At 52.3% G+C, this 21,039-nt stretch overlaps 2 protein-coding genes across 3 annotated transcripts in view; one reads left to right on the forward strand and one right to left on the reverse strand.

Annotated features, from left to right (window-relative positions):
- The window catches only part of TMEM255A (transmembrane protein 255A), a 28,231-nt gene extending 25,903 nt beyond the window's left edge, over positions 1-2,328 (reverse strand). For both annotated transcript variants that reach the window (XM_050901649.1, XM_050901648.1), the window contains exon 1: positions 2,271-2,328. In XM_050901649.1, the coding sequence (XP_050757606.1) occupies positions 2,271-2,328 (58 nt within the window). The remainder of the gene's footprint in view (positions 1-2,270) is intronic.
- A 2,968-nt stretch (positions 2,329-5,296) lies between these two features.
- Positions 5,297-16,495, forward strand: ATP1B4 (ATPase Na+/K+ transporting family member beta 4). Its single transcript, XM_050901561.1, has 8 exons — positions 5,297-5,349; positions 8,083-8,245; positions 11,004-11,132; positions 11,985-12,089; positions 12,374-12,570; positions 13,204-13,260; positions 14,006-14,101; positions 15,040-16,495. Exons 1-8 carry the CDS (start codon positions 5,314-5,316, stop codon positions 15,199-15,201), a joined length of 945 nt encoding a protein of 314 aa, XP_050757518.1. The 5' UTR covers positions 5,297-5,313; the 3' UTR covers positions 15,202-16,495.
- Positions 16,496-21,039: the final 4,544 nt, after the last annotated feature.

Consider the following 21,039-nt stretch of genomic DNA (forward strand, 5'->3'; position numbering starts at 1 on the left):
GGTTTAGCTGAACAAAACTTTAGAAACTGGAGAAAAAATTGCTACTTCTTGCATAGATTAGTTCTGAAAGGAGAGAAAGAACAAACCTGTCTTGCTTACACACATGGTAGATTACCAAACTTCTCATCACTGCTACAGTTTGGCAGGCAAATGAGCAGAAGATAACTAAAACCAGTCATGTTCCTTACACAGCTTAAACTCTTTACGGTTAGGCTGTGTGGATGTGCAGATGTTTGTGCGCCACGCAAAACCACCCTGCAGAGCACATCTGAGTGAGCGTCGTGGCTACACGAGCACGGCATTTACACACACAAACCGGTATTCCTGCATTTCCATCAGAGATGCTTCAAAAAGTTACAATGAAAAAACCTGCAAAATGTGCTATTTTCCTCAAAACCAGAGTATTTTGTAATAGCATTTCTGCAGGAAAACACTCTTAAAAGAAGCAGCTTGAAACACTGTTTATGGATTCTGAACTTGTTTCAGAACCACCATGTTTTCCACTCTTCCATTTCTACATTGTTTCCCAGCTCAGAACTGGCACACACCAACACGCAATACAGAAGTGAAATAAAAGGTTTCCAACTGAAAAATTTCTGAAAACTTTTCAATATTCCTCATAAGATTAAAAACAAAAAAACCACCACCACCACCAAAAACCAAAATGCTTTTATTCCAAGTCCTGACAAAACCAACCATAATCCTTTAACATGATATTGGAGAGAATTGCAAAATTGAAGAGATAATGTGATTACCTCCACTTCAACTCTGTACTGGGACACGAATTCCATTTCTTCTTTCTCTGAAAACATGTTTTGTTACATGTATATTGAGAAAGTGGTTTTGTATGTCTGTAAGGATGCCTGCAGCTGCTTCAGCATAGATGGATGCATACTCAGTATCTCCACTGATAGCTGCTGAAGGGCTGCCCTGGCAAAATCCTCTCTCTCAACATTAATTTTTGCTGAAAGTATTCCCCATTAGATCATTTTCCTCTTTGCTGCTGAGCTTGGTACAGCTTTACACACAGAAGTGGAGCTACAACAGCTTTGCTATCTCTGCTTTTAAGACACAGTAATAGCCTTTTCTCTGCGATTTATCCAAATTGGATACCTCAAAACTTGCAGTGCTTACCTCAACGTGAGTATACAAGGTGGTTTGACACACTGTGCTTAACTCTGTGAGGAAGATGTAAAGAAATCAATGCTATCTACAGTCTGGCTATTTCTTTTGCGAAAATGGCACTCAGAATGTGGACAGGCTTCAGAAAGATCGTTTTTATTTTAAGCCTCAGAAACATCCTGTTATTACGATTGCCATATATAAGCCCACTCTAAAAACAAGGCTGTAGCAGGTTTTTCCCCAATTACTTTAAAAGTTTGCAATAATACGTATCTTTGTACTGCCCCTGATTTACTTAAGTTTTTCCTGATTATCAGAAGAAAATAGACAAGATGGCACAGAAACAGCACCGACTTCTCCATCTTGTTCTTTGGGGGGAAAAGCCACAAGCGAAGAATAAGCGCAAAGTAGCCCAAGGAAGCCAGCTTTAACTTTTACCCTAGGAGAACCGGGGGCAAACGGCACCCAGCCGTTCTCCTTCCCAGCCCTCCTCCTTTTGTTCCACTTCTCTGCTAAAAAAGCGTTAGCCTGCGAGCTGTGACCCAAACCGCACTCTGACTGAGGGCCCCGCCGGCAGGCCCACGGGAGGGGGTCTGCAGGCGGCTGGGTGGCTCATCTCCTGCTTGGATGGGTGGAAGGGGGGGGAAATTGCAATTAGCAGCCGGCGCGGAGCGGTATGAGGGATTCTCTGACCTAATTAGAGAGGTGCAGGAGCGCTGCGAGGGGAGCGGGAGCGCACTCCCTCCCCGGTCCAAAGGATGCTGCGCGACCCGGGGGCTGCGCGGGGCCGGCCGCTGCCTCCGCCCGGGCAGTGAGCCGCTCCACGGGGGTCTCCGCCGCAGCCCCGCACCAGGGCGGCGCGGCCCCGGGAGCTCCGGGGGGAGAGACGGACCGTCCGCCTGCGGCCGAAACCGCGCCCGAACGGCGGCTGGGCGGGCAGGGGAACGGGGCCGGGGGAGGCGGCGGGCGCCTCGGCCGCTACAGCCCCTGGCCGCGGCGGAGGGTCCCGTCCGGTCCGGGCGGCGGCGGCGCCCCCGGGGACCCACCGCCCAAAATGGCCGCGCGCCCCCGGCCCCCGCGCACCGCGGCGCATCCTCCCGGGCCGGCGGGGCCTTTCCCCCCCCCCCCCACTTCGCCGCGGCACTTACCCACGGAGTCGGGCAGGGCAACGCCGCCCGGGCGCTGCTGAGTCAGGGACTGCCGCATGCTGCTGCCGCCGCTCCCCGCCGCAGCCCGCCGGGCCACGGCGGCGGACAGAGCCCCGGCAGCGGCTCCGCCGCGCCTGCGCGCTAGGGCGGGAGCAGCGAGAGCTGCGGGGCCGGGCCGGGCCGGGCCGGACCGGACCGCACCGCCCGCTGCCCCCGCCCGGTGGCGGGGCCGGGGGCGGGTCCGCGGCGGTGCCTCCGGGTCTCAGCGGGAAGGGCTGTGGATATGTGCCGTTCCTTCCAAAATTAGTGCTCGCCCGCCGCGGTCCGTACGCGCTGCTGGTGCCGTTCTGCTGGAAACCGGCGGAGTGATTGTGCCCCGGAGGGGTTTTTTGGGGAGGGGAGCCATAGAGGTCCCGCCCCGTCTCCAGGAGGTTCCCGGCGTTGGACCCCCCCCTCACTCACCCGCAGCCCGGCCGCAGGGGCTCAGCGCTGGTGCCGGGTCTCCCCTGCCCTCTCCCCATCTTTTCCCCAGCCCCTTTGCACCCCAGCAGCTCCCACCCCACCTCCAGCCCCGCGGCTCCAGGCCGCTAAGTCCTTCGCCAAACATCTCCCTGGCACCTCTCTGTCCCCCCCAATCCGCCCCATCTCCCTCCTCCCTGCAGCGCTGAGCCCCAGAGCGGTGCTGGTGGCACTCCTGGGCAGCCATCCCACCGTGGCCACTGGCCCAGTTTTTTACTTCTCGGTGCTCTGAGATCTCTGCTCTGGTGGCGATGCCTGTTGCTGCCTGTGCCCCGTCCCACGGAGGCAGCGCTCCCAGGGGACCCTGCAGGCTCCCCGCGTCTCTGGCCAAGGAGCCGGGCAGGCCCTCAACCTCTGTTTTCCATATCAAATCTGTAAAATGGGGATAAAAGCATCTTCCCAGCAGGCTTCATAATTGCTTGTAAATCATTTTAATGCCCTCGGCTGAGAGGTGCTAAGTGCAAATCATGTAATTATTTCAAGCCAAAGCATATTTCATCAAGTTAAAAGAAACTAATCCTATCTCTGCTTCAAAAAACCCACACTTTTATTGGATAAGAGCCTAATTACCAGCCTCTCCCGGGAGAAAAGAGAAAGCATACACTGACAGCGGCGCAAGAAGCAAGTTACAAACAAATGCCTAGATCAATTAATGGCAAAGAATGCGTCACCTCCAGAGAAAACAGCGGTTATTTACCTTGGATGAACTAGAGGAGCCCTGTGCTCACTCCCTGTGCCCCACTGGGCAGCGGGGCCGGCACTGGCCCCCTCCTGCTCAGTGGCCCCCGCTCCGTGCCAGTGATGGGGAGGACAGGTCTCGGCTCCCTCCTCCGCTCCGTGCCAGGGCCAGGCTGTGCGGCAGCACAAGTGCTGTGATGGGGTGCGTGTGCCCCCAGGAGCTGCTGGTGCCCCATGATTGCCCAGGCCATGTTAAACCCCTGCACCCCATCCCAGCTCCTGAGCTTCGGACAGGCAACTCTTCGGCCCCGAGGCACCAGCCTGGCCGGGGAGAGCCAGCTGTGAGCACAGCTGCCTGCGTGCCCTCCTGCCGAGAGGGCCTGGCTGCGGGCAGGCACCAGTACCGAGCCAGCCCTGCCTGCATACCCGGCAGCAGGCGTGCGGCAGCCCCGGCCAACTCGGCGCAGACCGGGGCAGCTGCCAAACCTCTTTCTTTCCCGCTGCGCCCATTTATTAGCACAGCCGGTGAGCGGCTTTCAGCCATGCTCAGGAGAGGAAAGGGAGAAACGGTGCTTCGCCTGCTTGGAGAGTGCGGTGCAGCCCTGCGGGAGCCTGGGACGGACATCCTCATGCCTCCAGGCAAAGCCCCAGCCTGGGGCAAAGCAGCCTTTCCCCACCGTTGAATGGGGCCTGGCTCTTCTGCAAAGGGAAGGGTCGCTGGCCCCATTGGAAACGTGCCGAGGGAATGAGCTGGTGGATGGTGCCGAGCTCCTGCTGGGACAGACGGTGTAAACCAAGCCCCACCGTTCCTCAAGAGCTGCATGGGGCACAGCTAGGGACAGGCAGCCCTCGCACGCTGCCATCACACCGCTGGAGAGGTTCCAGGTGCTGCTGCACGTGCAGCAGCAGGCAGGGCTTTGGCAAGGCTGGCCCGACACCAGTGCCCCGTCCCCCTGCTGCCCCCCAGCACTCCCACCACACTGGCCCCTCGCAGCAGTGGGACTCCAGCATGCACCCCCCCATGCCCCTAATGCACCATCCTGTGCCCATAATTCACTGATGGGGGAAAATCTGATAGTCCCCAGCCCTGGTCTGCAGGGTGTCACAGCAAGGTGTCCCTCTGGATTTTCTCTCAGTGGCTGTGGCCAGCACTTACAGCCGGGTTGAGGAAGCCAACGCTGCGCACTCCTAGCTGCTGTCTCAATTCAAAGGGATAAATATAGACCTGCCCCTTGCACTACCCCTTCACTGCAAAAGAGATTTTGCAAGCATTAACCACGGCCCTGCCGTGACTGACAAGCACATATTGACAGACACATGCGGCCATCGAAAGCCCTAGAGATTTGCTAATGTTTATTAACAGCTACACAGCCTCCTCGGGGCGGAGAGCCCGGCTTCCCCATGTAGGGCGCTGGCTGGCATTGATGGGGACTCGGGCACGGGGCAGGATGCTGCGAGGGTGCTGCAAAGGCCACCAGATGCCAGGGGGCTCGGGACGGGATCCTGTTGCGTTGAGCTCACCCCTTTTAGGAAAGCAAGTTATTTTTTGATCGACTCCCGAACGCTGAAGTCCTGCGGAGTAGGGAGGGAAAGCAGCGTGGTTCCCCGCAGACAGGCAAAGGTCTTGGCGCAGCCATGCTCACTCAGCCTTTTTGGGGGGTGCCGCAGGGCTGGGGAGCTGTGCTGGGGAGGGGACTGTGCCTGTGGGTCCCCGAGAGCCGGGGTGACGTGACACCCACGACGGGGCTGGTGCCGCTGGGCTCAGCCCTGGGCTCCTGCGGTGCTAACGCTCACATTTCTCTGCGTTTCCCACCCAGGGATGGACGGGAACGCCAGCGCCGGGGGCATGGAGGGCCAGCACAGGAGCCCCCATCGGAAGGCGGTGAGTCTTTTGGGGGCTGCTGGCCACCTTCCGAGAGGCGAGGCGGGGGCTGCTGCCAAGGACCTGCTTCATGGCTGATAAATATAGCTCCTTTGTTTTAGGAAATGCTACTTTGTTCCTTAGGCAAAGTGTAAGCACTTTGTACTGAGAGGGGAAGGGGCAGCAGGGGGTCTGGTTGGTGGTCCTGGGCAGTGAGGTGGGCTAGGAGGGACAGGGACACCTGGGCATAGGCCACCCTCTGCACACCTGGCTTTCAGCAGGAGAAACCCGCCGTTCAGAGCTGAGCTGGTCTGGGGTGAGGATGGGGCAAGGCCCCCAGCCTCCCCCAGGACACCCATGACCGTCAGCACAGCGTGATCCCACCAGGGATGAACCTCAGCTTTGCTTCGTCACCCAGAGTCACCCCAGGCAGGCAGCAGCCCAGGGCTGTCCAGTGTCCCGACAGGTCCCGCCGTGGCTGTGACCCCTCCTTGCCCTGGCACACTCCTACCCCAGCTCCTGCTGCTCCTCCTGCCCCTTGTCCGGGTGCAAGGGACTGCTCTGAGACCATCTCTGGTCCTGGGCTGCAAAGATAAAACAGCTGGGAGGTGTTGCAATCCAGACCTAACCTAGCTCCTTAGCTCAGGGACCTGCACCGGGGACTGGGTAGTGGGGTCATCCCATCCTGTCCGGCTGCCCCACACAGACGTCCCTGCCCGTGGGGAAAGCTTGGGGCCTCCTCAGCCTTCCCATGCCGCCGGGGAGCCCCCGTGGCCTCTCCCAGCCAGCAGAACGAGACCCTTCACCGAGTGCTGAATACACAGCATGGAGCCAGGAGAGCCGGAAACTTTTCCCTCCTTGCAAAAGCCTTCTGCAGGGCAGAGCCGTGGGGTTCCCCGGGTGAGAGCCCGTGGGGGGCCATCCCTGTGTCCCCCCGCAGCTCGAAGCAGCGGTAGCAGCTTCTGGGCGAGGGCTCTGCATACAGCCCATGCGCTGCCCTCGCTGCCTCCGAGCTGCAGCTGGTGTGAAATCCAAAGGGCTTTTCCCAAAGCAGGACTAAGCATGGTTGCAGAGTCCCTCCGAGCAGTCCCTGCTACTCTGGCAGTCTGAGAAAATGTTTCCACAACAGCTGCGGGTGGCTGTTTCATTTAATGGGGAGGAGAGCGGGAGGAAGAGCTCCTCCTCCTCCTCCTCCTCTTCCATCACTTGCTCCTCCGTGGATGTCCTGGCAGCCAGCAGCCACCGCACCTCCTCTCCCATGTCCCTGCCAGCGACTTGTGCTGGGGCTGCTGCTCCCCCGCTCCGAAATCCTCTGGTTTCATCAGCCCTGCATGATACGGGGCTGTGGCCATGCGGGAGCTGGCTCAGGAAGGGCTTCAGCCCGGGGTGCGGGACCTGGGCCAAGCATTGCCTTCGCTGTGCGGGCAGCCGTGGGCATTTTGTGGGCAGCAGTGCTCCGATGCAGGCGTGCTCCCAGAAGAGCCCCACCGGGGCTTTAACTGGGTCTGATCGGGGCAATCAGTGGGATGGTGATGGTTTACAGCCCCCCTGGGTCTGGCCCAGGCTCTCCAAGGCACAAATTCGGGCTTTGGAGTTGGTACTTTCCCCCCATTCTCACTGTTTTGCAGTATTTGTGTGTCTGAGCAGAGTTTAATCCCCCCTGATTCGAAGGTGTTTCCAAGCCAGACTTTCTGCCAAGCTGTCGGCTGCTTCCCGGCTCCCCCGGCGTGACCCGCGGGGTGTAAATATCTCGCTTGTCGGCCCTGGCTCCAACAGGTGCCCGTGGCCGGCAGGTCTCCACGGCCCTCAGCGCAGACACGGGGCGATCATGCCGGTGCGGCTGCTGCAGGGCTGCGCTCACAGCGGGCACGGCAGCCTCGGGGAGACATGGCCGGGGCGGGCGAGCATGGCCCTGACCCAGCCAGGAGTGGCTGAGCCCTGCAAGCAGCCTTTGCATTAAAGTGCGGGGAGGCGATGAACCCATCCAGATCTCGGCATCACCCCTTGTCCCCGGTGGTACCTGGCCCAGCCCTGCCCCGAGCTCAACGCGAGGTCTGCACCCTCTCCCACCTCACTGCCTGATTTTGGAGACGTAGAGCCTGCCCACGTTCAACGGGGCTTAGGGACGGCTGCTGTGGCTCATCTCAAGCAACTCTTGGCCAGGCGCAGGTACAGAGAGATTTGTGTTCCCGAGCTCCAGACAAAAGAGTTTTCACCACCGAGGCAAAAATCAAACTCTTGCCGCCTGGGAGATGCTTTTCCCTGGAACTTAGTGTAATTAAAAAATAACAACACAGGGATTTCTCCAAAGACTAAACACTTGCTCACATGCCAAGAAAAATAAACTGGATGACCTCTTAAATAATGCCGCCTGCTGTCATCTGTGGTAGCACAGAAAACATGCACTTGAGCTCAGAGATGTTGCAGAAGCGTGGGAACAACCCCGGCCCTCCCAGCTCACAGGTTTTCTTTGGTCATGTTCACGCAGGTGGTAAAAGATGAGTTTCTGTAAATGCCAGGACAAGGAGACAGTACCCGGTGTGACAGCAGTGACGTACGTGTCATGGAAAAATGGATGCTGGGATCTAAGCGATCTTAAGTCAGAACAGCCAAAACTGCCTTTCTTTAACTCAAGAGTGATGATGGGAAAATGGAAATTTGAAACATTTCCAGCTATTAAGTGCTTTTGCATTTATTTTTGGCCAATGAGATGTTCAGCTTGCGTGTGGGGGTTGTGTTCTGTAACTCTTCCAGGAAAATAAGCATGAGGAGAAGGTCCAGGATCCCGACAGAGGGGAGGACGAGACCAAGGCAGAGATGGGGAGCAAAACCTGGGCAGACCTGGCTGGGGAGATGAAGATGTTCCTGTGGAACCCGGAGGAGAGAACGTGCCTGGGGAGAACGGCCAAGAGCTGGGGTAGGTCCTTGCAAGAGCCCTGCTTTCGGGGATCGTTGCCTTTTCTGCTTCACAACGGACGCACTTGCCTGTGAATGTCCTTGATAGCTTGGACTGACCACCCCCGTCCCACATTTTCAGGGTAGATGTTTCTAACCAGCGCAATAAAGAACTAGTGAGGAGGACAAGCAGAAAACCTTGGGAAAGTTACCCTTTGCCTGGATGTTAATGTTTACTGAGAATGTGAAAGCAAAGATTTCGGGCTGCCCAGGCTGTGTACTGGGAAGAAATTAAGAGCCCAAGCAAGCGCGGGGGCTGCAGGTCGGTCTGCCGCAGCCACGCACCCCTGCTGCTGCCGGCACCCCGGCTCCTGCCTGTGTAAGTCAGGAGATCGTGGGGAGGTGGCTTTGGGGTCACCGGTGTTGGTGGGAGAAGAGCACCCGAGTCGCAGGGCAGGCATTTTAGGGAAGGTGCGCACCGCGGGGCCGAGCAGCCCTCCTTGCCTGCGTGCACCCTGGCTCTGGGGTGGGAAGGGCCGGTCATCACCATCACCTCGCAGCTTCCCGGGGCGTGACATGGTGCCCACAGCAGAGCCCGCATGTGCTACTGGGGCCGGTGGGTTGGGATGTGCCAGTGAGGGTTTTGAGCCCCCTGTCTATTTTATCTGTATCCACGTGGCCTTCAAAAATTATCACTGAGTCTGGAGGTGCCCTGGGTGGCTAAGAGCAGCCTGCGGCTGCAGGGCGAGCACTGCTGCAGGCTCAGTCCAAGATGAAGGTGCCACAGCACACGTGATGCCATCTACCTTTGCAGCTCTGTTCTCCTGACAGGACACAGCCCCCACAGCAGCGTGAAAATCCCCAGCCTTAGCCCAGTGTCATGTGCACATCCGCACCGGTGTAAGGCTGTGAATTATCGGGGGCTGCTGCTCAGCGTTTGCAGCCCTCGTTGGCTGGCACTGGTAATGCGCTCGCAAGCCCTGCAGCCTGCCCGCACCCCTGCCCAGCTCTCTGCGTCTCCTGCAAAGCCTGTGCTGACAGCCAGGAGAAACAAAGGAACCTGCCCACGAGCACCAGAGGAGTCTGACAACCCACAAGCACAAGTCTGAGGCAGGCCTTGAAATCCATGTTTGCTCCCCCGTGCCCTTTGCCGGCCGCAGAGGCAGCCTGGTTTCGCTGCTCCTTTGCCGGATGGGAAGGCGCAGACTGGAGTGTGGGAGCAGTATGGGGGTGACAGTCCTTAGGGATGTGGGTTTGGGTTTCTGGAGGCTCGGCCAGGTGCTGAGAAAAGCCCTGTGAGAGGACTTGCTCAGGCTGGTGTGCATGTGGCCTCGGCTGGCTACTGCTGGAAGTTATTTATTTACAGCCTCGGGGAGGGCGCAGTGTCCTCCCGCACCCTGGGAACATTGTGGTGTGCTGTACAGCCCCACTGCCCTGTGGACACACGTACCCCCGGCTGCACACGCGTGTGAGCTCACATACCCATACAGGGGGCAGGAGAGAGGCGTTGAAGCTATTGTAAAAATCAAATTTTCTTTTAAAATTAGAGTATTTGGGGGTGAATGGAGCTGAACTTTCCCGTTCTCATCTCACGGGTGAGGAGGAGGGAGTTTGCCCAGCCCGGGGCTGCTCCCCCGCGCTGGCCCTGAAGGTGTTCCCCAGGGACGGGGGGGTTTCAGGGGACTTGCGCTGCCAAAACACAGGGAGCCGGCTGGTCACAGGGTCAGCACTGGAGGCCCCAGCCCCTGGGAAAGGCTGCAACCCCGGCTCTGCCGGTGACAACGCTTCCCGCTCCATTGCAGGAAACGTAAAAACGGGAATGGTAGCAGCACCATGTCCCAACAAGCATTGGCTCGGCGCCCCCGGCACCAGGCTGGTGCAGAGGCACCGTCCCAGCATCATTGTGGCAGAGCTGGACATTGTCCCTGCTGTGCCACCAGCAGCGGTGATGGTCCCATCCGCCCTGGTTCAGCCCGTAGCAGGACATGGCCCCGCAGTGGTTCCCAGCACCACAGCCCCGGCAGAAGCACGGCAGGAGTGCACATCTGCGTTCCCAGGGCTCCCTCCGAGCTGCCGGCACGTTTCTCCTGGGAAATGTTTGGGCTAGGGCTTCACTTTGCTTTCGGAGCCGCTGGGTTTTATTCATAGGCTGTGGCCTCTAGAGACAGCCTCAGCCATCAGCCTGGTCCAGAGGAAAAACAAATCCATTCCGTGGACATCAGGGCTACGAAACAGCCAGCGGTGCCGCAGCCCCCGAGCAATGCCGCAGCCCCCGAGCAATGCCGCTCGCTTCAGTCCCAGCGCTGGGGTCCCTGCCGCACAGGCGACAGGAGTTGGGGCAGGAGCATTGCCCTGCAGCCCCCATCGGGAATTCGGACGTGCTGAAGCCACTGGGTACCCCTGCGTGTTACCACGCCAAGAGGGGGTGGGAAGGGCAGGAGCTAAGGTCGGGTCTGTCTGTCAGAGAGAGCCGAGGCAGGTGGACACACGGACGTGGTCCTGACCCAGCTCTGGGAAGGGCCATGCAGCAAAAAGGGTACAGAGCCAAACAGCAGCTGCCCCGGCGCCGGGGCTGGGCAGGAAGCGTGTCTGGCTGAGAATCCTGCACCCAAAAATGCCGGGGTCCATGTGCAGAGTGGGGGCTGCGGGCTCCCACCTCCATGATGGACTCAGAGCTGCAGAGGATGCCATGCTGAGCACGGCTGTGCATCCCTGCGGGACACAGCCCATGGGACCTGCTCTGGTTGCGTTAACAGCAAGATGCCCTCTCTCTTTCGCAGGCTTGATCTTACTGTTTTACTTTATTTTCTACACATGCCTGGCGGGAATGTTTGCCTTTTGCATGTACGTGATGCTGCTCACGCTGAGCCCCTACACGCCCACGTACCGGGACCGTGTGTCTCCACCAGGTACGTACCCCAGCCAGCCCGGCCTTGGGCACCTCTGCTGGCACTCGCCCAGCAAAGTGCCACCAAAATGGCGTGGCAGGGACCTCGGGTGAAGCCCTGCTGGAGCTGTACGCTCAACCAGCCCTCCATAACATGGGGCGTTATCACTTACCTCAGGGCACCGACAGCGCTGCAGGTTCTCTGCGGAGGATCAGGCATCTTAAATAGCCCCATGTGAAGCATTCATTCTAATTATACTAATTGTTATTCTAATTATGCTAATTATGAGGCTAATTGTTCTCAAGGTAAATGAGCAAGTTTAGGCATTTCATAAGCGATGCCCATTCATTTCAGTTGCTGCCCCTTTATACCCCATATCTTCAAAATAAAATGCAAATCAGGAATAGCTTTTATGCATTATTATTTGGGGGACCCCTGGCAAGATAATGTTCAAAAACTGCTGTCCCTATGACAGAAGCAGCATTTTCCCTGTATTTTCATGTCGGTGGGGAACACGAGGCCCCCTTGCCCTGCTCCCTGCCTGGACCTGGCTGCGCGGCTGGGAGCATGGGGGACCCCTCAGACTCCACATGCAGCCCCAAGCCCATCTCTTCCCTGCAGCGTTGCTGAGACCCTCCAGGTCTCCCGTGTTTCCCGGGATATTTTGGTGTGCATGGTGTTCTCTGGGTGTGAAATGGAGGTGAGGGACCAGCAGGTTGAGGAGAGAGTTTATTTGTGAGCTGGTGCTGCCGCTCTCATGCCGGTGCCCAGCCCCAAGCCCAGTTGCAGTGCAACCAGCCCCTGCAACACACGCCCCAAGCCTGTGGCCAGTCCACCCATGTCTGCTCTAACAGGGTCCATTTCCTTCTCCAGGAGTAATGATCAGACCGTACTTGAATGGGTTCACCATTGCCTTCAACGTCTCTCAGCCCAGCACGTGGCAACCCTACGTGGACAGCATGCACCACTTCCTAGCAGGTAAGCTCTTAGACACCCCAGGAGTCATGTCGGCAAGTTGTTTGCATCCATGCACACACGCACACAGTGCAGGGGTCTCCTCCTGGGGCGCGGATCAGCTCTCGGCATCTCACGACCCCCATCTAGAAAGGGAGGCTCATAAGGTGGTCACGGGAGCTTCTGTGCGAGGGAGCCTTGCCTTTCCAGGTGGGACTTTCTAACTCCCTTGACATGCGGATGTACTCTGAGAGCGTGGGTCTGTGCATGTCTCGAGAAACGTTAACACGTCTCTTGGTCCCCACCAGCTTATGATGACAAAGTTCAAGAGGAGAAGAATATTGAGTGCATCTCAGGACAGTACTTCATCCAAGGGGGCAATGAAAGCGAGGAGAAGAAGGCCTGCCAGTTCAAGCGCTCACTGCTGCAGAACTGCTCTGGCATTGAGGACCCAACGTTTGGCTACTCTAAAGGCCAGCCCTGCATCCTGCTGAAGATGAACCGGGTACGGACAAAGCCGGTCATCCTAATTCCTTCCTTCAGTGCATCGCAGTGTGACAGAGTAAAGACCATGCAGGGACTGAAACTCCTCCACTTCTCAGGCCCAGGGAAAAAGGGAACAAGAATCCCAAAACCTGCTGGCTCATACCCGCTAGAAAACATCAAAAAGAAACACTACAAAACTTGCTCGATTTGATTTGCTGAGGCCTGAGTGCTTGGAGGGTCTTGTGCCAGGTCCCTGTGTGGGAGGAACTGAGCTTTAGGGCTACACCTCAGACCCCACTCTCTTTATAATGGGAATTTTCATAGAATCGAGTTTATTTGAAATCTTCTAATAGCATGGTGGCTCAGTGCACGCTGCTGGGAAAATAAAGGGGGGGGGGGGGGGGTGAGCTGTGTGGGGAAGTGGCTGTATTGCTCCAGGGAGTCTGGGCTCTCTGGATGCTCTGCTCTGCCTCTGCTCTCAGGCACGGGCAAGCTGCACTGCACGGGGTGGCAGACCCTGCTTCTAGGGGCACATAACTCCTGTCCTGAGCAACGTGACTGGCACATAGAAAAGCTTAACCCCTTGAGAAGGGAGACAGCACGCGCTTGGCACCGCATTTCATACAAGCATGCATGTCTTTTGTTTTTGCAGATCATAGGCTACCGCCCTGGTGCTGGGGTCCCCGTGAGCGTGGACTGCAAAGTGCAGGTAACTGCTTTCATTCATGCTCGGCAGCGTGGTGCGTAGAAGGCCAAATCTCTCCCTCTGATGGACCCCACCGATATCTGTCCTCATTTTAGCCCCAAACACTCACAGGACCCAGCGCTGCCGATGCCTCTGGGCGCAAGTAGGGGCTGGTCTGCTGAGAACGACAGAGGCCATCCATCAGTCTCCTGCTTCCCACCCCGGCCCTCGCCCTCTGAGCGCTGCCGGCTCCTGCCAGCCTCACCGGCAGCGCTCTGCTCAGCCCCCGAGGGCAGGCCTGCAGGGCTGGGTGCCGGGGTGCCAGGTAGAGCCTGGAGCTGGGGGGGGGGGAAGAGGCAGGAGCTGCTCACATCCATCCCCACCCGCTCCGCAGGACCCTTGGTCCTGGGGAGCCCCCTGCAAGCCAACAGCAATAGGGTGAAGGAAGGGCTCCCACTGCCTGGGCAGCAGCTGGATCATACCCTTAGAGAGAAATAAAGCAGCAGGCAAGCGCAGGAAGGGCTCAACGGGCAGCAAATTCTTTAACCCTCGCCTGTGCCTTCACAGCACCGTTATGCTCTGGCTTGCTGCAGCAGCAGCTGGCTCTCCCAGCAAACACGCTGCGTGCAGGCAGGCAGGCGCAGCTGAGCCCTGACGTGGATTTGCAAGACCTGTCTGTATTAAAGCTCTCCTTCACCTTACTCTGAATGGAGCTGTATTTTGTGTCCCACGTGCTATGTGTCTACCTTAATTTTTTTTCCAATTACAGAAAGGCAATGAGAGCGATCTCAGATCAGTGGACTTCTACCCTGGAAATGGGACGTTTGATCTCATGTATTATCCCTACTACGGCAAGATCACTCACGTAAGTAAGGACTCTGGCATCTTTGTTATGTCTCCTTGGGAAGGAGAGGGCAGGAGCTGCTGCACAAAGTACAGATGTGCTTTCTGGCTATTTTGGGCAGATGCAGGCAGGACGGAGGCCATGGGCACTGGGATTACAGCGCTCTATTTCTGTCTCTGACAAACGGCAGGAAATCCTTGGGGACTCCAGTTCCCCCTTGCCAGCAATGGGAATGATTACATTTATCATCTGGAGACTAAGACTGGCTTTGCTAACTCCCAGAGAAGGTCTCAACACCAGCATTTTCCCAGGGTGTTAGGGAAGTCAGGGGTTAGGTGACACAAGAGGAAAAGGATGGGGCTTCTGTCAAAGCTATGACAAAACCACTTCAGGCTGGGTGGCTCAAAACAGAGCAGTCCAACATTGGTGGCTATTTCTGAACGTGCTGGCCAGCACTGCTTTGGTCTGCGCTGGGCTGTACAGCGTTAGGAGGCAACGCACCTTCACAACAAAAGCTGAAATGGAAGATGAGGCAGGGACTAGACTCCTGTTGTCATACTGCTGCTGGCTGAGGATGAGCAACAGCCCCAGATGCCACGTCTGCATGTCCTTTGAGCACACAGATCCAAGGAACACCACGGATTTCTTATTACAAGCCATAGGTCGGTTTTTAGAACAGCAGAAAGTATTTGAGAGTCCCATTATCCAGTGTTACTGGTCCTGGCTAATCAACCCAAGAGGCACGGTGCAGTGCAAAACTCCAACGTGATCCCGTCCCTGAGGCACAGGCACAGAAAGGCTCAGTTTCAGCATCCTGAGGGACCATGACGGACATCAGGCAAACGCACTCAGACACCTCGGAACCATGAACCAATTACTAATGATTTTTACTGAACATGAAAGCACTGCCTGCTTTTCTGCTCCCTCAAAAATTACACTTAAATCTCCCTTCTTTTCAGGTCAACTATACGTCCCCACTGGTGGCTATGCACTTTACAGACGTGAAGAAGAATTATTTGGTCCCTATTCAGTGCAGCCTGAATGGGAAAGGTATTATCAATGATGTTAACAGCGACCGCTTCCTGGGCCGAATCATCTTCACACTCAGCATTGGAAAGTAGCCACCGCAAACACTGGGCACTTAGGTTAAGTCAGTCAGAGGCTTTTTCCTTTTCAAAGCATAAAGCTAGCATTTTTTCTGCTAGGAAAAACAGGCACATGGAGATTTTTTGTTAATTTATTTGTTCTAGGAAACAAATGAGATGCAATGGAGCATGGAACCACATTTTTCATCATCTGATGTAAATCATTATTAGTGAAAATTAAAAGTTATCTCCTGAAATGCAAAAGCATTTCAGTTTGGATTAAAAAAAGCTCTGGTATCTGAACACTATTTTCATAAGGTCTTTTACAAGTGACCCCTGTGGAATGCATTTTTCCTGGCTTTAAATTTTAATCTTTACCATAGTTTTATGTGCATTTCTCAGGCAAAAGCTAACAAGAGGGTAGTTTATTAGCACTATTCTTGGTAAAATAATAAACAGCAAAAATTCTGGATTATGCCTGCAATGACACAGTTAAAAAGTGAAAATGGCAGATTTCAAAATGCCTCCTAGGATCTTCAGCACCAGCAGCATCTTGATGCAGCATTTTACGCAGCTTGTTCGGCACACCCAAGCTGTTGGAGCAAAGGCCATGTAGAAAATCATTTGCCCTTGAACCTTTCCAACTATTCCTTTCTGAGATGGGAAGATTAATGCATTTCTCCCTCCTCCTCCTCACTCCAGTACTCCTCTCTGCCCCAGGAATCCTCATCAAGTCTATTAGGCAGGGATGAGTGAAAGGAGCTCTTCTCTCCCTGTCACGGTTCGCAGGTTGACGGCTCCTCCTTCCCCTGTCAGGCACAGAAGTGCCAGTGAAAGGTGTTAGACCCCCCCAAATATTTCAGACCTGTTCCTCCCTGTTCCAGAGAGGTCACAGCTATAATGCTGCAGAAAACCGCAGGAAAATGCTTAGTCATTTCATCGTTAAGGGGTCAATGCTGGTATTAGTGAAGTCATCAATTAATTTATCATCCTCAAAGACCTCTGAAGCACGCTCGCCCTTGTCAGAGCGGAGTGCTGCTAACCTGAGCAACCTCTGCTGCGCGGGCAGCCTGACCCTCCCGGGCCCGTGGGCATACAGCCTTCGTATCTGACAGAGATGAACTATGCTCTGCACGTTACGAGCTACGAGAACACAGCAGGACAGGACACCTTAGGATAATGTACTAGTTGGAAAGCACACTTACTAAAATTACTGACTGAACAAGAGCATTGTGGTATGTTTGTCCTACATCCTAGTCCAGGTACTTAATCTGCCATCATTTCCTGATCTATATAAGTCTCTAAGAAATCATTTTTTTGTATTAAAAATAAAGCGACTACAGTAAAATTAACTCTATGGTACCATTCTTAAAACACTGGTGTAAGAGACACACTTTCTAGCTTTAGCTCCTTGTGCTGGCCAGTTAGGGACTGAATTTCAAAGCAGCATATAATGTGATCCTTTGAGCACTTGATTAACTTTCTAGGGCCAAAGAGTGCAGAAGCCCAGAACAATAAGACTTGCTATCTGCTGAGTATCATAAACAACCATCGGGCAAAACCTATTTATTAAGAACTGTTAAAAACCTGAACCAGAGGTAGTTTAGGAACTAATTTTGCTCAGATGTGGTTATTCATATGACACTGATAGAGCTAGGGCAACACGATCATCCTGCCTGCCCAACTTATCTGAAAGGGCATGTTCTGATCAACAGAAACCGGCTTCTGCCAAGATGCTGCCGTGGTAGTGGCTCTTCCTTTGACATCAGAAGTAAGTTAACCCACATGTTATGGGGGTTATGAAATGTTTCCCTGCCTGCCAATTGCTTTAGCTCTTTTAAAACATTTATATTTCTGTAGGATCCTGAAAGGAAACCAAACCCTTCATGCTTCAGGCCATGAAATTAACAGTTCTCCAACTAGCAACAGGACAAAACTTTATTTATATCTATTCCCTACCTGCCTATTGGAAGGATTCATGAAGCAGCTGGTCCTTTCGCAGATGCTGGACCCATGCTTTGATCCAATCAACAAAGAAAGATCAACTAATTTGGATGTAAATGCATGAAGAGCTTAGAAGCAAAAGTTTGTTTCCCCACCAACATTCAGATCCAGTTGACAATCCCGTTGGAAAAGTTCTCAGAAATGGCATGTGTGTCTACTTACACTAAAACAAAGCTTTATAAACACCATAGTTAACTTTATTTTCCATACACATATTCTGCTTTCAGCATATTTGTACAGTCATTTCAACATTTGGAGAATTGTATACACCACTCTTCATGCTACAACAACCTTAAAGTGCTGGCTCAATTTTTGACTTCTATTGAAGCCCAAAATAACACTTTATATGCATATATAAAATATATATATATGTGCATTTAGGAAATTGCCACATTTTACTAAAATAACCTAGCAAAAGTGATGCAAAATACTTTGATCTGCAATCTAAGCATGAAACCATAGATGGAATCCATCTGCTGGCAGCAGAGAAGCAACACACTCTGACAAGCAGGTGTTACTCAGAAATTGCCAGTCTCAAAATAGTTCGCCATTTACCACTCTGGCAGGGAAATCAAGTATTGTGAGAGCAAAGGTACAACACAAAAGACCAAGACAACCAAACCCAAAGCATACAGTCCAACTCAGCAGCATTAAATTACACTCCTAAAAAAAGACAACTTGGTTCAAGAGCCCATTTGCGGTACAAAAATCAGCTTTGTCAGACTCAGGTAAAGCTTATCTTTGGTCACAGTGAGGACAAGAATAATTGAACGTACAGGTATTTCTCAAACATCAAAACTAGCTCTTTAGAAATCTCTCTTCCCTGAATATATAGCTATTGTGAGTTACTTAAACATCAGTGTTGACTGTCTCCTTTGTGCATGTGAATTACTGAAGGTGCTTTCCCTACAACATAGATACAGGCTCAACGCACAAAGAGATTAAATATTAAAGTAGCTTTAGTAAACACTCGCTGCAGAGGACAGAAACTTTGTGTGCCGTCAGTAGCTCTCTGCAGACCTGGCAGCTCTTGAGCTGTCCCACAGTTGCAAATCAGGGTTCGCTAGCTGCAAAAGGCTTTTACCAAGATGGACCAAAGAGGTTGAAAGAGCAAGAGGTTTCTTTCATCCTGTCAACATGAACCTGATGGGAATGAAGCAGAACACAACCACAACCAACTACCTTCTATTTTGGTACAGTTTAGATATGGAACATAGAATTGCAAAAGGTATGGCATTAATAACAAAGAAAGCATCTTCAAACAAGTCAGATGCTCTTATTCCTTTGCAAGTCACTTTCTTTACTATGTATGTATTAGTTTCTGCTTTCTAATCAGCATTCGTCATACTAGAAATTTTGTGCTCTTAGACTATTCAACTGTTGTTTGAGAGAGCACTAATTAGGTTAAAAGCAGATTAATCCTATCAAAACAGACTGGTTTTATATCTTCACTTGCATTCCTACATCACAGCTTTTCAGCGATCCCCTGTTAACTCATGAAAGCTGTCCAAAGGAACCGCAGGAATCTCTGAACAATCTGTGCTCTTAGTCAGTCTTTGAGAGCTCTCAAAATACTCTTGAGCCTCACACGGACCAGTGCTGAAACACTGTGTAGTTTCTTTTATGTGCACAGAATCAAAGCTGAGCCAAACTGCAGCCAGTGAAATTCCAGCCTCCCGCCCTCAGTTCACAATTGAGCTCAGAACAAAAGAGAAAACACAGTCAAACAAAATAGCACAGGACACGTTTCCTTTAGCAGGCTGTTGGCTTTTCTGAGTAGTCAAAGTTCTCCAGGACTGAGCCTTATCTTAGTGAATAAAGACATTAAAGACATCATGCCAGTGCACAGCCATTTAACATACATTAGCAGTCAACTTCTCCATACTGATGTTAAACAAATTAATTTACCAGAAGAATCAGATGTTCTTCTCATATTATGTTAGTTTATTAGTGAGATCAGGTACTACCTTTACATTCAGAAGGAACAGCAAATTCAGACTGATTCACAAGAACAAGCTGCTAATGAAAAAAGACAACAGCCATATGCCAAGTTCCCAATAGAATTCCGTTAAGAGGTCGGTATTCATTTTCCCATAGCATGTACAGGCCCTTTCGACATAGCATTCACACCTTTAATTACAGTTTTAGCTTTAGCAGTATCCGAGATAAGCTGTATGCAACTAGAAATTTTCTTGTATAAAAAGATAAACAACGGAAATAAAGTTTTGTAGATGTCTCCTTTACTCAAAATAATCGCATTTCTCACGTGGACACACATCAACCCTGCTCAATTCTATGGCCTCAGAACACTTTCTTTCTCCAAAATCATACAGTAGCTTCAAGTAATTCTGCAACTCATCTTCAGACTCATGGCATGTTACTCTGTCGTGCAGTGGTTTCTTTACTTTTTGAATTAAAGAAACTATAAATTCATTTATTTTTCTTCTTTTTAAAGGGGCAGATCAGGGAGTCTGGGAAAAGGAGAAGAGCAGGGAAGGTGGCAACAGAGACGGAATTAAGAGGTTATACAGACTGATAGCCAGTACGACTTTTTCTTCTTCCAATGATATAAGATATAAAGACAAGAATGATAAGGAAGCCAAGTGCCATGCCCACTGCGATGGGAATTAGAAAGTTCAGGTCAGAATCAGCAAAGCATTCTTCGGCTGCAGAAAGAAGAAAAACAAAAAAAGCAAGGGAGAATAAATTAATAAAGGAAATCAAGCATTAGAAACCAAAGCAAGCAAGGAGCAAACAGACATTTTTGAGAACTTACACTGTATTAGATACAATAATACATCTAAAGTAAAATCAGTATTGAGGAAAGAATTGATAGATTGATTTTTCTTTAAACATATACACTACACACATCATTTGTATTGGTAATATACTTCTTCTGATTTGTACGTTTCATTTCGTCTTCCTCTAGCGAGCAGTCCACTCAGAGAGATTAGACACGTGAGGACAAAACAGCAGTGTGAGCATGCATTAGCTGATCACACCTCAGAGTTAACAGCAATACAGCAACAAAAAAAAGACAGACTGGTGTATTACTGCCTTGTCCAAGTGACCTCCCAAACCCTCAAGTGACCAGCACTTCTCTAGGTTCTAGAGATGAAGAGAAACAACAGACAGCAAACCAAGTAACAAAGTAGAAACTTACTGAAAACTACAAGAGACAGCCAAGATACATATGCTGAAAGCACTGAATGGAAAACAGTGACAGACTCTCTCTTTGAGTGGGTAACTTTCTTTATTTGTAATCCAAATACAAGGAAAGGGTTATCAGTTTCAGCTCAGAACTATGCAGACCTTACTGAAATCAACATAGGAGGAAAAAGGAGACAGCGGTAGTACTACAGGGGTTTTTAATATAGAGGTTGTAAAATACATGATGAACTCCTTGCTGATACAAGCACTCAGGCAGGGATTAGCAAACAACACCAGGAACAGATTTCAAAACTCAGTGATACACCTCAGACATGGAGGCAGGGCTTGGCATTCCTCCCGTTTGTAAAGCGAGCAGAGCTCCACCTGTGTGGTGCCAAGATGAGATGTTTAGTAAGATACGATACAGTGTCTGTGTACTCCTTCAACACCGTAAGGGTGCTTGACTTACATGCTTTTAATAAAGCAGAGCTCCTTATAAAACTTTTTTGCTTGAGTTTATATTAGAGCAGAGTGTCATGCACACATTCAATGCTTTATCAAAAGTTCGCTATTGTTTTAAGTGAATATTTAAACCATTTGAGCCTCTAACTGAATCAGCCTTAGTTATGGGAAATTTACTGTCTTGATTTAGCTCACTACAGTCCAGTACACACTCGCCACTACCCCTTCACGAAAGACTACACAAAGCCTTCGGCTAAG

This window comes from Gymnogyps californianus, chromosome 9 (genome assembly GCF_018139145.2).
Source record: "Gymnogyps californianus isolate 813 chromosome 9, ASM1813914v2, whole genome shotgun sequence".
Lineage (NCBI taxonomy): Eukaryota > Metazoa > Chordata > Aves > Accipitriformes > Cathartidae > Gymnogyps > Gymnogyps californianus.